Here is an 18,420-nt window from a genome sequence, read left to right on the forward strand (position 1 = left end):
AGAAATGTTTACAGAGCTGACACTTCATTTCCACATTTATCTCTTTATTGGCTGAAACACATCCAGATGAAATGTGTCCCCGATTACAACACAAAAGAAGATATGAAAAAGTCAAGTGTTTTTATAAAACACTAACACAGAAACATGCACACTAATGTTATAATTCTGCATTATTTTCATTTGGACTCACACGTAGATTTTAAAATAATGAACTTGCCAATCTAAATTCAATCTGGTCACCACAGTGTTAAATTTCTCAGTTGGTCCCAGACACTACACAAATATTGAATTTGGTCTGACAGGACTGTTTCCTTTCACCCATGTTTCACATTCACACTATTTATTACATTAGACAAACAGCAGTTTTAATGTCATGTTAAAAAAAAAAGTGAAAAGGACACAAAGGTGCATTTAGAATTCTTTTTGACAAAGTGATTGCAAAAGACAGCTTTTTATAAGATATTTTTATACGATTTTCAACTTTTAAAAAGCCCATAGCAAAATACAAAAGTCAACTTTAAAGGCACAATCTATCCCCAGATTTCTAAATCAAATGTATTAACATTCCTGCAAACAGCAATTCTAAATATGTCCTCTGGTTGACATTCAGTTATAACTACATGTTATAATGTTGACACATAATAACACATGTATTTATCCAAAAACTAAATACAAAGCTACAATTAATAAAACATTTCATTTAATTTCTGTGTAAAAGATAAAGCAATATTTACAAAAAGGCCATGGCAATGTTGTTGCATTCATGCTGTGAATTAAGTGCATTAGTGTGAAAATGAGGCACGAGTGTCCAGCATATTGTCAATTAACAGTTTCATATTTTTTTTTCAAATGGCAGAAGCACAGAGCTGCAGGTTTATCTAGATACACGTTGCTCCGGAAAAAGTAAATCCCTGATTCCACACTGAACACACACTCAGCTCAAACAAAGAGAGGTTAAGGTGCACACATTCGTATCAGAGTCCATCGATAGTCCATCATACCTGGACTACGGTCCTTGCAGATGTCCGTCGACTTTTAAAATACACGCATGCTTCTTTTTACCTCCAGCTGGTAGATTCATCATCACTTGCATGTTCATGTCCTTAGCATTAAAATATGGCAGAGAAGGAGTTTATATAAGATTTCTCCCATAGGGTGCTGGTAGAGTGCAGGACTGATTACTGCTTCAGAAGTGGACTACATTACCCGTTTTAGATTGTCAGATCTGCAAAATCTTGTCGTCTGAACCCTTTCTGTAAGGCAAGAAGAAAAGGAGATATGAAACAGAAAAATGACAAAAATATTTCCATTATTTGTTCACAGTAATACTGCACACCACAGATGTGTGAACAAGAGCATACTCAATGTACAATGAAATAATTATTTTCAGGGTCACAGGGTTCAGTGTTAAAACTTGCTTAATTTCTTCATATGTACATATTTCTTGCAAAATGTACAGAACCAATCTCATGCAGGTATTCTAGTGTTAATTCAAAATTGTGCGACGAGCATTTTTGGATCCGTCGTGACTTGTTCATTAGGAAATAAGCTCAGCGCCACACCCATCACAAGCCATGATCTGCCAAGGCAGTAAACCTACATAGCCCGCCCCACGACGTGGACACGCCTTACTGGGTGTGTGTGTGTGTTCAAAAAGCAGCCAGTGAACAGCCAGAGGTTTGAGTTTTGAACATGTGTAACCCAATTGAAGAGGGAAGTGCAAAGTGAGGAATGTCCTCCATCTCACACAAACACACAGTCTTTGTGTCACTCTTACTCTCCTTCACGCTTTGACAAACACGTAGATAGAATGAGGGTGGGGCCCCATTCGGAGAAAATGTTTCTACTGAGCCCCGTGTGGCAGTTAACACACTGAATCTAACTTGATGTTCCTGACTGTGCTTAACATTATTATAATTAAGAGTTGAAAACACACTAAAACTAATACACCATAAAAAAAAATTTGTACTTAAAAAAGTTTTTTTAAACACATCTTATCATATTTAAGAGCTTATATTGTGGTTCGGTCATACACGGTTATAACTGACTTTGATTTGCACATTCATGATTTAAGAGATCCTCTGGATGGATGTGATCAAGAGTACTCTCCAATAACACTTGTGATAAATGATAAGGGTGAACAAAAAATCATGCAGTTTCACTGATATGTTTTGATTTTCCCCTTGATTGTTTGGCTATGTTAACATCAGTCGTGCAGAGAGTCTTTCGTTTCTACAAACTCTTACCGTTTGGTAATATTTGTGCAGTTTCTTGTACTGGAACATGTTGCTGAGAACTGTACCTGCTGCTTTGGCAGCTTTCATCTTCCCAGCGCTGGAACAAACAAAAGATTCATCCAGGGTTGACGCTTGTGTTGTGCGGGAAGATAGGCATATTTTGTGTAACTTTTCAGCAAATTTTCAAATATCTAAACACACGTTTAACTGGTACGAGATGTTTTATAGACAGCCACTCACCTACTGCCACCCCCGTTCTTGATGGCCACCAGTTTGGTCAGGCCATCGAAAAAGGCAATTTCTTTGGCAGCTAAAGTGCTGCCGGTCACCAGGTTGTTGAGAATACCACAGATGTTGACCACCACATCGCTGGAGGGCTCCTTCTGGTGCGCATCGGCCGGCAGCTTGGGCACCAGGTTGTTCACAACCTTTGACGCTGAATAAACCAATATGTGTTGTTAGGATCATTCTGTACATTTAAAAAAAGAACATTCACAATCAGCTATTTACTTTAGTAATGGTATAAACTGTATGAGCACACAGTTTTCTGCCAAAGTTTTCAAAGTTTGGTTAATTTTCTCGAGTTTGTTGTTTTCTCTGTTCTCTCACTGGTTTTAAGTGGTTAAGACTCAGTGTTACAGATCTCGATCATGATGTAGCAACATTTCAACCAAGATCTAATGACAGTTGAGGTGCTGGGTACTTATTTTGACAGAAAGCTGTCAATCAAATCTGATAAAAGGACACACACAGTCCCAAAAAATTATGTTTTTTTTATCCAAATCTGAAGTGAATTTGCCGCATGTTTAGTACTAAATATCTAAATATTATAGCCAGGTGAATGATTAATTCGATTTTTCTTGGTGTGCAGGATGTTCAAATTTGAATTTCTCATCTCAATTTGTGGTGGCTGTATTTAACCAAACTAGTTTGAGCAAAGGTGTTTTTTTAGTTTTTTACATGGTTTCAATTATTCATTCACAATTTGACAAATTGAAAATTATTTATTTTATTTAAAAAAAAGAAGAAAAAAAAGTATATCTAAAAACAAAAAAATTTGGTGCAATCTTAAACATAGTGTATAGAGTAGCATTGAATTTCACAGTCAAGTATTTAGTTGCTCTTGAGTTTTGAATTATCACAGCCAATATTTGCTCAAATACACAAAAGTGAACGGAATCACATCTGAATTTGTTTGTCTCAATTGTAATACAACAACAAATTCTATAAAACACATTTTAGGCATTTTTTCAATCAAACGTTAATCTAGAGGTGTACAATTTTTATATGTAATGTGAGGGAACATTTAAAGACTAACCCATGTTGCCCTTATCATTGGCATGGCGGGATAGGTTTCTGAGGAAGCCGGTGAGGGAACGCAGCTCCAGGTCATTGTTGGTACGCAGGAGGTCGAGCAGCACCGGCAGCATGTGCTCCTGCTCCAGAGCCACCCGGCTCAGAACTGACGCCCACTGCAGGACAAAGAGGAAAATCATGAGACACGCCCTAATTATTTAATTTGAATATTTTTACAGGAAAACCGACTATGATATGCTCCTCACCCTGGTGTCTCCAGCGGTGATGTTCTGCAGAGCTCCAGCAGCTGCCTCGCGGGTGGTGTAGTTGATCTCACACTGTTGCAGAACGAGGTTGTATACCTTAATTATCTGAGGGTGCCACAACCACTCCACACCCTTTGGTATCCGAGCAACCTCGGTGAACGTGCAGAGATCCTGGTTCTTGCTCTGTTACAGGAGAAGGAACACGCACACAAAGAGACGATCTTGAGATGGATGGTGTGGTGCATGCACACAAAAAAACCTGCTGATGAATTCATTGAACATGCTCGTACGTTTTTGGCTTTCCTGCTCTGATGTGTAAAGCAGCCAATTGCCTCGCTTTTCCCTGTATCCTGAGCTCTGGTCGGTCCTTCCAGGCGCAGCATAGCAGATGGAGGCATCTCGGCGTAGAGCTGGTAGGAGAGGTTCCTCAAGACACACACCGCATTTTCCACCCCCTAAGACCACACACACACACACAGATAAATGAAAAGACACGGTTAAGGTAAAATGGTGGAATGAAAAGAAGCAGTTTCAATGAGGCTCATTCTCTTTTCGTGTCACCTTGTCCTCTGCCTTGTTCTGTTCAAGGAAGGCTTTGATGTAGCCCACCAAACAGTCCACCAGTCCGTGGGTTTCTCTCATCCGCTGACGGGTCTTCTCGTTCACAGAGCTCAGATTCCTGAGCACACACGGAGTGAGCGAGAGGTCAGAGAGTTATTTCAGGCCCCGGCCACACCACAAGATATTTCGAAAATGATCCCCCCCCCCCACATTTTCCTCAGTAGGGGGGCCTGAAACTTCTCCGTAATGATGGATCATTGGAAAGACGCATCTAGCTGTAGAAACGCTGTAGTACCTATTCCGACCTATAAGTGGCGCTGTTTTCTGCTACAGAACTCCACCAAAAAAAATGAAGAAGAGGCGGAGCATACAAATACTCAGAAAAAGAAGCCGAACAACAACAACAGTACGAAGATGTTGAGTGAGAAGGGGAAAGTAGACTCCTTTGTCTGGTCCGATTCTGAGTGCAAACTGCTGTTGCGACCTATGGTTCTGTGCTCCGTGGCTGTGCGTGTGTGGCGTGCAGCGGTGGCCGGAGCTCGCACTTTGCCGGTTCTACTTGCTCTGTGGTCTCAGTGAGCAATCCTCACTCTGAGCATGCGCCGCGTGACAGCTGTTTGGTTTCTCCCCTCTCCCCGGCCCTATGGAGTGACCGAGCAATAGTATATATTGCCCTAGCGACCCAAGAAGAGTCAGCATCTGATGCAGCACCGTCACAAGCCTGTAGTCCGCCATTGTTGTTGTTGGTGGCACATTGCAACTACGGCGATAGGACACAAATATATATACCTGAGGCATCCTGTGGTGTTGTAGAAGATGTCTGCCTCAGACGAAGAAAGACTGATTTCCTCAGCGTCTCCGCCACCGGACATGGGGATGAGGATCTTCTCAGTGAGCTCGGGAAGTATCTCCCTCGCCAGTTTCTCCTTCAGATTGTCTTTGGATGAAAGGTTCCACAGAATACCTGCAAACACCAGGGAAGTGTCAACAAAATCCAGCCTTCATTCTGCTGCTGCCTCTTTTGATTGGATGACAGAAGTCTTTGGTTTAGCATTTTGGGAAATACACTCATTACATTTCTTAGCTGACAAGATGTAGCTTCATATTTAGCACGAGTGGGTTCCATCTTCTCAACGTATTCTTGACCTGAAATCAGGCACATTTTTCCCAAATTGCGGAACAATTAATTTAAGGATTGCATGTCCTAAAATAATACTGTTAAAACCACTTGGACCTATAAATCATATCAACACCTACGAGGGTCCTAAGAGAAAACACAACTGGCAAATCGGGCACAAACAAGGCACATCTGCTTTGTTGTTTATCATTTTCATCCAAATTTTTTTGTAAAGACGTGACAGACAGTTTCTCGGTGATCCAACTGATATAAATCAACACATAACAGCTCAAAGGAAACAGGGGAGTAGTGGATCCACTGTAAGACCACAGGCCCAGACAACTCCCTCACACTCCTTCACCCCCCCTCTTCACACACTATAGAAAAGATAACAGCTCCACCTCCTGCTCTTTGTGTACTGAAGACACACTACATTCCTTTCGGATCTCCACACCGTGGGGTTAAGGTTTGCAACATCTATTCTACATCTACAACTGATTGAGAAAGGATGTCCACAAACATAGATGTCAAGTACAGAGATAATGACCGCACACCAACTAAAAGAAAGAAATACTGATAAGTATTAAGTGTTTGTTATTTTGTTATTAAGTTAAGTGTATCTGACCATTCCCTCTTATAAAAAAAATTTTAAATATCAATTTCAAAGGCTGCTGTTAGTTCCAAGAATTTCAAGGACACCTCTGCCAAAATCATGTTGCATCCAAATACGAAAACGAATCAACATTCCTGTCTGCTCAAGGCAAATGTCCAGAGCGAGCAGCGTGAAACCAGCTCTGCTTGTTGCCTCGTGCTTTTTTATCTGGGGTTTTCCTACCTGTGATGTTTTTGTGGAGCTCATCATCCGTCTCCTTGAGCGCCTCGACCAGCTGGGGGATGCCGCCCTCTTCCATCAGGGCCACTTTATTGTCCATATTCTCGTAAATGAGGTTGCGCGTGGCGCCGGTGGCATAGCGCTGCACTTCCTGGTTTTCACTGTTGAACAGCTTCACCAGCTCGCCAATGCCCTTCAAATTACGCACCTGGAGAGAGAAAAAAATTCTCAGGATTTCTGCATTTTATATTCAATGCTTTTTTCTTTCCCTTATTATTGGGTGTTTTTTCATGAACCTTTCAGAGAAATTAATCATAAAGAGTATTCTGTCCTTAAAGCCCCTTAGTTATTATAGAGTATAAGTGTCATCCCATTGATCTCAATGTGCCTGGACCGTTTCCATGGTGCATAGGAGGTTTTATTTTTTATGCAACTACTAGGAGTTGCCAAATTCAGACATAAAGGCTTCAAGAGAGTTGTGTTTATTTGCTGTCTTGCAAAGAGTTAGATAAATGTGTCTGTAAATGAATATTTTGGAGGTGCTGAGATGATTTTTTGCACATTCGGCTAGTGGTTTCCCCTGTTTTCAGTCTTAATGCTAAGCTTACATAACCAGCTGCTGGCTGTACTATCATATTAACTGTACAGAGAGAGTTTAACCTTTTCTTCCCCAAAATTTCAACCAATAATTTATGATTTAAAATCGTCTGGACACCTTTTCAGAGAAGTCAGTACACACAGCTCACGAGCATCTATATACTCAGAGCTGAGAGCACTTGGCCAATTCTAAATCATCAGATAAGAGGTTTAATCCCTGCTATATGTCTGCCAGTCAACACCTCTGCAGGGCAGAATCCACATACATTTACAGCAAGGATAAAAAGCAACATGGACCAACTGAAGCACACCAGAAACAGAAGCAAAGCAGTCTCCAGAAATCATCCATCACGGAAAACTGACTGCGTTTCCCAACAGGGATTGCAGAGGGTGAACCGGAGGAATTTGAACCACAAATTGAAGTTGTCTCAAGTACCTCATTTTTGGCCTCGTTGTCATTGTAACACTCATGTTGAATGTAGGCGGCTCCCAGGACCTGTAAATCATGGTCGGGCTCTCTCAGGTGTTGCACGGCTGCGGGCATGTCCAAGTAGTTGATCCTGCCGAAAGAAGCGAATTTACAAATTCAAGCAAAAGATGTAAAACATTGTACTCATGTCATTACGCTGCTGTTGTGTATGTTTGAATGCATGAAGAGAGCCGCCACAGTAATTACAGCAGTTATTCATATATGATTTGTGTCTCGTCTGAAAACTTGTTGAATTTCTTCCAAATTACACAGTGGTCTGCAAGTGCGCTCCGCTAACCTCACGCTGTGGGATGTGTGAAATGTACGAGCTGAAGCTCAGCTGCCACACCCAAAACAAGTTCTGCCACTATGGAGCCACCTCCCAATCCACAGCTCTGAGTTAATGCACTCACTCCCTCAACAAAAACCTCCTGGCACATGGTCATACTGTGCACTAGGTTCACTCAGATTGTCACTGACGTTCGAGAAAAACACGACAACACGAGTCATTCCAACCTTATTAAAGGATACAGGATTATTACATTGGGATTTATTGACGGTAAAAACATGTAGAATTACACTTTTCTTCCTGTCAACAAATGCATCAGTCTGTCTCTCAGTATTTTCGGACTTTTGGACTTTTCTTGATAAATAAAATACCTTGGCATTGTGGGTCTAACAAAACTCACTCAAACTGGAGCATTTGTTGGGAACCATTTCAGCGATGGAGTGATACACATGTGGTGCATTAGTGTTTGCAGCAGTGATGTGCTAGGTGGTGATCCGGAGGTGGGACTGACAAAAATAAAGTGCCAATGCTTGTCATCATAGCACGCACGGTAAGTAGGCGGCCGGTTTTGAGCGCTATTTAACCACAGTGGGGCTGCAAGTTCACACCATCGAATGTTAGACTGACTCAACAAACAGTTTCATCATGTTGGGAATATTATGCTGAAGGCAGACATTTATCTGGCTAAGGAGAATTAGATGATACCATTGCTGTAGTAGGTTTCCAATTATTTCATTCGATCTTAGATGTCTATATGATGCCCTTCCCTTTGTTTTATTGTTTGTTTTATTCTCTCTCCTCACTTGAATTTTTTTTTATAGGGTGTAGAGTGTCTTTCCGCTGTGCTCCAGCAGCATTACACTGGACGTGATGAAATTATAGAATATGACAGTCAACATGAGCATGTTCTGAGGTTGGTGGTTAGGTTGATCAAATATGGGTTTATTGCGCTGTCACTGATTTGCATCGTGTGCGACCAACCACAACGCACTGAGGACCTGTCAATAATGATATGAGAACATGAAAAGTTCCACCTGTCTCAAATGAAAACAATGTTTGAGTGTGAGCTTCTCACCCGCTGAGATTGCCAATGCTGGCTCCCATCTCCATCTGCCCACCGTAGATGTCCATGCCCCTGCCGACACTGTGAATGCTCTTGGATGACATGGCACGGGACAGGGTTCCCTGGCGCTGCTGTAATAGGTTCCCCTGGGAACCAGAGGACACTGCGGATGCGATGAAGCCCCTGTCCACTGTGTCTCCTCCTCTATAGGTGCTCCCAGACATGGAGCCCATGCTCATCCGGTTTCGGTTTGTAATCCTGTTGATGGTGCGGTGGGCTGGGCCTTTGAACAAATGTTGCTGGACGTTCTCCGTCTCTCCTCCTGTCATCCCTCCGCCACGGGAAAGAGTGCCACTAAGAGACTGTTGCATGGGCGGCACAAAGGTCATGGTGCCTCCTCCTTGCCTCATCTGACTGGTGTAGCCGTTGAATGTGCCGTGGGAATACTGGCGGCCAAAGCTGGCGTCCCTGTCAGAGACTATGCTGACAGCATCGCTGTTATCGACCGCCCAGGAATTCATGGGCACTGGCTGCTGGCGCATTGAATGCATAGAGAGGCTCTCTGCGTCCATTCGGACTGGTCGTCTGACACTCCCCTGGTAGCTGCCCATGCGCAAGTCATCTTGGTAGAAAGTGCCACCTCCACCACCTCCAACCCCTCCAACACCTCCACCAACTCCACAAACTCCACCACCTCCACCACCTCCACCACCTCCAACGCTGATCTTGTGGAACATATCTGGGCCAGCAGACTGGCAGCTGAAACCCGACCTCTGGGATACCGGAGGACCCTGAGGATGAAGAGAGGAGAAACGGTCACAATCAAATGTGTGGGCAGAGTTACTCAGTATGTTCTAGTAAATGTATGGGTGAATTGGCTATGAGTCGCTGCGTATCAACAAAAACTAATTTCAAAATTCAGGCCATGACCGGAAACAAAGGTCATGGCCTCAGGATTCATCATTCAGGAGAGGAGGGGTTAACGGCAGGTCTCTCTTACGCTCAGAGCTCAAACATATGTGGAATAAATCCACCGTCTTCCTGTTGACTCATTAAAAAAAAAAGAGGAATCTAGAGGGTGGACTTGAAAACCCTGAGCTGATCTCATCACAGCCTACTGTGAAATACCACACATGCTCACTCCTCGGTGACCCATCGTGACACCAGCGGAGGGTCATCGGTGATGTTTCCGTGATACTATACGTGTGAACACATGACCCCATTGTACTCACCATTGTTCTGGAGCCTGAGTACATGTAGGAGGATTTGGAGCTGAAATTCGGGGTATAGGTGTGATATTTCATTGTCGAAGATCCACCGTAGTCTGAAATAAATAAATAAACACGATTATTATGTAATCACATTGACAATTGCAAAAAAAACTTTCCTCAAAGACAAAAATTTTGTTATATCTATTATGTAAAAACATATTTCAATGTTTTCATAAATAAATATTATGTAAGAAATGTTTTTTCCCCCTAAAATTGTGAATGTTGGCGTGATAAAAAAAAATGTGTGCACTTTTGTTGAAATTTCCACATCAGAGATGTTTCTCAATATTTTAACTTTTTGTTAGGAGGAAGTAGGTAAGTAAGGAGTTGCCAGTTGTCGTTTATCTGAAAATAGACTCATCAAGACTTGTGTTCCTGAAACAACTATTAAATGTGGATGGAAAGTGTGACAAATGCCTTTTCTTTCCTTTTACATTTGTTGTGAGGTCACCAATGAGCAATAATAATTGGGACTTTTTTCTAAATATAAATTCCTAAAAACACTGATTAATGTTTTGCAGAGGAAGAATAATACTTGCTCTCCTAGATATACCTGGGCCAGGAGAAAAACATGAACACTTCTCTGTGTTTGTTGTATCAACTGATCACCGAGTTCTGCCGCATACATAAATAATACAGCGTCAAGTCAACCCTGACCTGTGGGCGTTGTGGTTACTGCGCAACACACACAAAACAGAAAAATACATTCTAACCCTGTTCACTTTTACAAGTTCATGTTGTAATACCGAAATGCAATCAGTTATGAAGTTCATCTGGTTATAACTGAGGACCTATTCTGAAATTGGAGAAATAAAAGAAGTAACACAAAAGAGTCAATAAAATAATACCATTAAATGATCACAGTGAAGATCAAACCACACATTGGTGGCCACATCACGGTGTCCCTCCTCTTTCATTTCAAACAAGGATTTGCATGAAAATGAATATCAGGTGTCCTGTTCAGTCCGCTGAAGACCGTCTCTAACAGGAAAACGATTCCAGTCACCTGACTTCCATGGTTGCCGTTCACTCGGAGAATACTTCACATCTGACATACAAAAGCATTCATTCGTCTCCCTCAGCACAGCGCGTGTGAATGTGTTTTGCTCTCGATGCAGATCAGACCTGACAGGTGAGTGGCCTTCACAAGCAGCTTGCTGACTCAAATATCTGGGTCAACTGACACCAGTGAAATTCAGAGACAAACTCCTGTTTATTATACATTATACTTACTGTGTGTACCTATTTAATAAGTGCATAACTTTTTTTATGTCATTTGCCTTCTGAGAATCTGTTGTTCCAGGTATAACAGAAATACAAACAGACGTTACACAGGACTCTATGAGTTGTGCAACTCTGTTGAGACAACACAAACACTAAACCCAAACAACACGAGCAATTTTAGACCCAAGAAAAACCACAAGTTTGAGGAAATTCTGGAGGTTGAGCCTGAACAGCTTTTGAAACTTGTGAGCAGAATGGAGATTTGCCGTCATGTGTGAAAAGACAGACACATCTCTTGGCCTGGCCTCAGCCCAACCCTGGCAACGCCCAACACACCTGAGAGCCACAGTTTTTACAACCCACACGAAACACACCCTGAACATGCATTCAACAGTAAACTATTCTTTCTTCTTGCTGTCTTTTCAAAAATTGAACTTTGGTCACGCACGCACGCACGCACACACGCACACACACACACACACACACACACACACACACACACCACTATTAACCACTCTCCCTTTCTGCTGAGGTGTTTTCCTCCTCACGTCTATAAGGAAATTCTCTACAGTCACAAACCAAAAAATGGCAGCATTCCCTGTTGTCTTGTAAGGTATTCTCTTCTCCTTCTTCAACATGTTTCAAAGGATTTGTGACGCTGGTATTATCTGATTATACATTTTCCTCTGTTTGGCCGCTAACGTTGGCACCTCGGGGGAAAAGCTGAAACTAGAAGAGTGAGAAACTAGAAGAGTGAGAAAAAAATTCAGAGGGAGGTCCTTGAAACGAGGGCCTGACGTCGAGCCGTTTGGCCTGCTCCTTGCAGTTTGGTACAACGCTACAGTTTATGGGACGTGAAGGAACATCGTCACACTTTGTGCAGCAGCGAGCGGGCACACGGGTTTTTAGTCACCATGACTTCAAGAAACAACACAAGAAAAAGCCTGCATCCATGTGCAGCTCTATATTTGACACTCATTCGGCTCCTTCCATGCATCCAATCATCAGATGTGTCGCTACAACTGAGTAAACTCCAGGAAACCTTTAATAACCCTCTGTCGGACTCACACTGCTGCTTGCATAACCATCCCACCTCGACTTTGTCTGTGCGACAGGACGTCTTTGACGAACAGTCGGTTCTCACGACACTCACACCCCCGTCATCTCGCAGGTATCTCTTGAACCCTCACCTCTTCGAGCTGAGTAAGACCTGAAACCCAATCCCGCAGAGAGGGAGGCTTTCACCAAGGACTGCTATCAGAGAGGCGCATGAAAGCGGCGCTTGTTCGGGCCTGTTACACATTAACTCTTTCTCATGCGCGGGTACAGGAAATACTGTACGATGGTTGCTTTGCCTGAGGCTTTGTCTCAGGTTCGTCTGCCCGCAAACAAGCAAAACCAGCTGAATGGACGAATTCCCCCGATGAGAAACTAAATCTGCGGGAACGCAGCAGCAGGGACAAGGACACATCCGACACACTGACATATAGCCTAACGTATTAACACATGTACATATACATCCTGTAAAAAAGATGGGAAACGTCACTCCTCTGACATGAGTCATGCTGTGGACATTTGAATTGTGTTCTCCTGAGATCAATGACTGCTGGTCATCTCTGGAATAAATGGCATTCAATCACTTAGTCATTTAACGGACTGGACTCAATGTTCTCTGGTTTTCTTACACAGATATTGAAAATAATCAATTATCATCCCCCCCTAATAGTCTCCACGAGTAATCTCCACACAAAACGCTTTTGAAACTTTGAACAAGACCATGGCAGTTTTTTGTTGTTGCCACATTTGGTTTCCAGTACTTAATACTTAACATCCCAGCTCTTCACTGGGGTCAAGTCAAATGACCCCCGCTGGTAAAGATTCAGATTAATTTAGTTATGTGTTGAGAGGTCGAAGGGAACACGGTTTGTGGGGCTGAGCGGTCTGATAAGAGCTCCAGGTCAGGCGACGCCACCTGCACCTGCACGTCGTCTACCTGCTGTGGGGCCTCTGGGGCGGTTTCCCCTTTAATCCCCGACCTGTCCCAAACTGGAAGCAAATCCGCTCCCGGTGAAACGGGAAAACGTCCAACGTCACAAAGCAGACACACAGATCCCTCTGAGAAGAGTGAGCGGAGCGACTCCGCTGGTGCTTTACCTGACATGGCGTAGCTGTGTGAGGCCGATCCATTCTGACGCGGAAGTGTGGACTTCTCGGCCAGTCTCATCTGGACCTGCTGCTGGACGCGCCGCGACCTGGCAACCTGGTCCGAGTGGGAGCCTCCGTGCTCGAGGCGGACCTCCGACGGGAGCCCGTAGGTGGTGACGGAGTTGTTGGGCTGCAAGGCGGACAGGAACACGCTCTCTGAGGCCATGACACTCATGACGAAATTTAACTCTAACTTTTTTTTTTTTTTCTTTAATTAAAAAAAAAAGAAGGTGTGAAGACCGAGAGACCGTGGTCTGGGTCCGCGGACAGGTCGCTCTGCGTCGCGTCGTCTGAATGGAGGAGCGCGGAGAGACGCTCCGCGCAGCGGCGGGAGGAGGGGGAGGGGGGGGAGGAGCCTCGGGGAGGGGGAGGAGCCTCGGGGAGGGGGAGGAGCCTCGGGGAGCAGCGCTCACCTGACTCCCAGGTGAGCTCTGCTCCCAGCTGCCTGAATTTCCACCCAAAAGCTGAAACCACTGAAACCAAACCACAGCTATGTTGCCAGGCAGAATCAGGGGCATATTTTAAATGACTTCTTCAAGCACATCTTTTGGCCAGCCTTTTATTCATTCTTAAGCCTTTTTATCAATTTATACATGATTTGTATTTTAGTTGCTTGGTTTTGTTCATTTCTTCTTTTTTTTTTTAATTTGTAAAGAACTTAATTTTGAAATTTTGCAAATAAAAATGTATTATTATTATTATTATGTTAAGTAGGTTATGTTATTTCCTTATATAACCTGCATTCATTTCTAAAAGAGAAATGTAACTAACTATGTTAACACTATTATAAGTCAAAGTACATGAGAACTGACAGCAATTTATTTTGTGTTTTTTTTAATCAAGAGTACTCAATGCAAAATGGTGCCATTCAGAGTGTTTTCTTTATCATATATAAATATCATTCAAACAATTGTTGTGTATGCAATCAGGGTTTTGAAGTTAAATATGGTAAATTAAAGCAAACAAAATGACAATTTAAAAAAACTACTCAGGCACATTATGATGCAGCCCACAGCAACAATACAATTTAAAACATGACCGTTGACATCTCTTGATTCATCAACCTAACATGTGCGGATTTCTGTATCGTGCTGCATCAGCTTGCACTTCCTGCATGTAGTGGCACAAGTGGAAGACACGTCCAAAATATCATGTCTTTTATATCATGACTATAAATTAAATCACTATTTGTTCTCAGCAGAACAAAGGGAGCATGGATTTCCTCTAAAGTAATACTGGAACTTAATCTGCTTCACTTCTGCAGTCTTGTGGAAACATGTTAAAATATACTCCAACACTTGTGTATGTGAAATTACATCATTAGATTATGTTGAATTATAACATATGTATATGATTAGGATTATTTCATTACATAACTGTTCTCTTTGTAAATGAAACAAGTAGTTGAATGTGTGTATACAGTATAGCGTAGTACGAGAGCGTTGTCTGTGATGTCTGCCCAAATTGGCATGACATCAAGTTCAGTCTTGAACATGAACCTTGGTATGACTGGAGGACTGTTACGAGGTGTGGCTCACTCTCACTCTATTAAGTCAGAGCCACACCTGTTGTATCTGGTTTTGTTTTATTTGAGCCTATAGCAACAGTGAGTCACTGTGGCCAGTACAGAAGTGACAGAGTGTGGGAGAAATACAGGTTATATGCTGCTTATCTGTGGGATCTCCCTGTCTGGGTTGGTACTAAAGGTTATCAGTTAGTAATCTAACTGGATCAAAGAATTTTAAATCATTATCTAGTCTTATCAACTTGTGTAGAGGATTCCTCCATGCCCTCCTTGGCATTTGACAAGTTAAAACATGAGAGCAATTGCAGCCTGTCTAGGGGTTATTCAATCAGCCAATGATTTCCCTCAGGGAACACTGAGAAATTCCTTTTTCGGAAGATTTACTCAATGAACTGGATGCAGAAAAAGATTCCACAGAAGTGTGGCCTCCTCCCCTGGCTCATGATAAAATCTTCATTGTCATTGTCACTGAATATTTGTGAGTAGAAATAATCAATCACAGCTTTTTACACATGCCAGTAAAAAACACCTGTTCGATCCGTCGGAGATGGCAATTTCAATTAGATTTCACCTCATAATCCAAACAGCAATTAAAAGGATCAATCTGGTATAAGTATATCTCTAAGAATATATATATAAAAAAGATGGATGTATTATAAGTATGAAATATTGTTGACTCACCATTACCATTGAAGCTGGGTTGATTGTGGATGTTCTCTCTCCGCTCGTCAGGTCGTCTGATCTGATGAGATTTTTGATGAGCGTTAGAGGTTATAGAATATTCCTATAGGCACCACCCAGACAGTTACAGACAATCTCTTTAGCACTGCAGGGACACATGGGAACAAAAGGGATGAGTCAAAGAGCGTGACACCATGGGGTGTGCTACTGACATCAATGTTCACTACACTGAACGTTATCCTACGTTGGTGCAGATTTTTTTTTTTAAGTATGTTGCGACATTTCATTTTGTAGATTATCTCAGTTGGCACAGTAGATCATTACAGCAGCTGTTTTACTGCATGTGTTTGTGTAAGCATGTGTGTGTGCGTGTGTGTGTGTGTGTGTGCGTGCGTCAGAGAAAGTTACAACATGAGAGTGACACCCTTGTTCTGTCTGTTGTCTGATGCGTCACACGGTGTGTCTGCCTTTGGACCACACCATATGGCCAAAAGTATATGGACAGCCAAACATGAAAATGAAAACGAAAAGCACAAGAGTAAAAACCCTGAGACTGAGGATTTGCTCTGTTGTTGCTTTTTGCTGCAGACGTTTTGCATCTCTTTCAGTGAGACTTTGGAGGTGAACGTCAGCTGCTGCTGTTGGTTTAATATTCAGTCGTCACTGGAGATGAAAAATAACCAGCAAGTGTCATTTTCAAGCCAAAATGTTTAATGATTATTATTGCAACTTTTCACTTGTGACAATTTGCTGTGCCTTTCCCTGTGTTTTACTAGTGAACTGAATATCTCTGCTTAGATGTTACTTTGGGTTTCAGGAAACAATGGTGGCTATTTTTCACAATTTTTTCACCTAACAATTCATCAATGTTCCTAGGAAATAACTGGCAGATTAATCAACAAAGAGGGTAATTGTTAGTTGCAGCCCTATTTTTGTTAAATGATAAGATACTGTATCACACGCACACACACACAGGCAGAAACTGTTTGAAAGCATTTAGCTTCATTTTATTTCTGTTTGCTTGTTTACATTTACTTTTAATGGAGTATTGGTCATGCATATTTGACAAAGGTGAACAAATTTATATATAAAATTATTTAATGTCATTAGATTCATGACATTCAAATCTAATACAGGTGTCCAAATCTTTTTATGACGACCTGATTTATTTGTTTGCCAAATTTCAGTGCTGAATTGAACATGACAGCCATAGTCGAACATTTCATGGATATTTATTTGCAGCTATAACAGTCTCTTCCTACTCATGTTGAGAAGACTTTCCACAAGATTTTGTTGTCAGATGTTGGACACTGATATTAGCTAATAAGGTCTGGTGGTCACGATTATTTGCAGGCAACACACCAAACTTGGAAAAAAACCATTTCTTTATGGCCCTGGCCTTGTGCACAGGGACATTGTCATGTTGATACAGGCAAGGGACCAAATCATAAAAATCACACCAAAATCAGACCAAACAAGCACTTTTAGGGTTTTAGTATACTTTGGGCCATATATATAAATATATATATGTGTGTTTGTGTGTGATAAAACCAGGATGATAGTGATTTTTGAAATGGTAACCTTTCTTTCAGCACAAACCCAGCTACAAGGCTGCATTCTCATCTAGGCATAAAGATGTCGGTAACCCAAAATACATTAAACTCGGGCCTTTAAAATATACAAAACTCAGTTAAAAAAGATAGGCTCCAAATGTATACACATACCCCAAGAAAATGCAAAAAAAGAAGAAAGAAATGAAAATATAAAACAGAAACAACTCTTTGTTGGGCCCTTTTAGAAAAGTAAATCAGTAAAATATTAATGATTGAAAGTTAATTAAATCTCCTAAAAAATAATGTATATAATGTCTAAAAACATATATTAGATACTCTGTGAAAGCTCCATATCAGCACTTGTCAGCTTGTCCCATATGACATACGAAATCTAATTGCACTGCATTATGCTGTATTTAATTATCCAGAAACTGACACAATCGCTTAGTTGGAATTTTGTTCTTCTTCTTTTGAATGTCATTCCAACATGCATCAAACAACACAGATGTGTTTGAGCTTGTGTGCATCCTGAACAGAGCTTCAACCGACAACATCAGTGAAAAAGTGCTGTGTCCCCTGATGAGAAGATTAACCTTCTGGCAGTTCAAACACGTGTGTTCTAGGGTGTGTCCGCCGCCACTCTGCCAGAAATACAGGTCCGTTTAGTTTTACATGTATTCAGCTGAGTAGTCATGGGAGAGATGGTGCCGATTGAGCAAGAGGGCGGTGCGTCTCACACTGCCCCCCCGTGGTGACACCAGGTAAATACGGCAGCTTTTGTTCAGGTTTGAAATAACTAAAAAATCCGAGGGAGGTTGAGAAAAACAAACACTGTAGTTATCCAGATCAAGTAGCTTACTGTAAAACAGACGACTGATAAAGTCCATATGTCACACACATACATACACTGAAGTGAAGAAGGCCACTGAGAGGAAACTACTTGGAGGAGTTGGATTATTATGATTTGACTTGAATCTATATTTGAAACTGTGCAAACAAGGCTTGTATATTTAACTCCTTTGAGCATCTGTGTAGCACAGGGTTTCCCCACCTGGGGGTCAGGACCCCTACTAGGCCTCACTGTATGAAGCCAGTGGGACATGACATGATCGGAACTGTTGGGTTTCTCTGCGATATTGTAAGGCTTCAACCTTACTATGTCATGTGTCTTGTCATTGAATTGAATTTCCCGGGTAACAGAGAGAAAAAATATTGTTCTGATACAAAAAAATGA

The 18,420-nt window shown here is 41.9% G+C and overlaps 1 protein-coding gene across 1 annotated transcript; it reads right to left on the bottom strand.

Annotated features, from left to right (window-relative positions):
* Positions 1-23: 23 nt before the first annotated feature.
* Positions 24-13,731, bottom strand: pkp3a (plakophilin 3a). The gene is made up of 13 exons (XM_035642375.2): positions 13,377-13,731; positions 9,960-10,051; positions 8,740-9,518; positions 7,343-7,466; positions 6,313-6,517; positions 5,150-5,324; positions 4,361-4,478; positions 4,090-4,254; positions 3,800-3,982; positions 3,556-3,709; positions 2,478-2,673; positions 2,247-2,334; positions 24-1,253 (listed from the first exon to the last, which is right to left on the bottom strand). Exons 1-13 carry the CDS (start codon positions 13,600-13,602, stop codon positions 1,212-1,214), a joined length of 2,547 nt encoding a protein of 848 aa, XP_035498268.1. The 5' UTR covers positions 13,603-13,731; the 3' UTR covers positions 24-1,211.
* Positions 13,732-18,420: the final 4,689 nt, after the last annotated feature.

The sequence above is a fragment of the Scophthalmus maximus genome, chromosome 7, assembly GCF_022379125.1.
Source record: "Scophthalmus maximus strain ysfricsl-2021 chromosome 7, ASM2237912v1, whole genome shotgun sequence".
Lineage (NCBI taxonomy): Eukaryota > Metazoa > Chordata > Actinopteri > Pleuronectiformes > Scophthalmidae > Scophthalmus > Scophthalmus maximus.

Bases quoted from the DNA above. Each gene is read 5' to 3' on its own strand.
- pkp3a (XM_035642375.2), bottom strand. From the start codon at position 13,602: ATGAGTGTCATGGCCTCAGAGAGCGTGTTCCTGTCCGCCTTGCAGCCC. The intron at 3,983-4,089 runs GTACGAGCATGT...CTCCTGTAACAG, and splicing joins AGAGCAGGAAAGCCAAAAAC to AGCAAGAACCAGGATCTCTG. The intron at 2,335-2,477 runs GTGAGTGGCTGT...TGTTTGTTCCAG, and splicing joins AAGAACGGGGGTGGCAGTAG to CGCTGGGAAGATGAAAGCTG.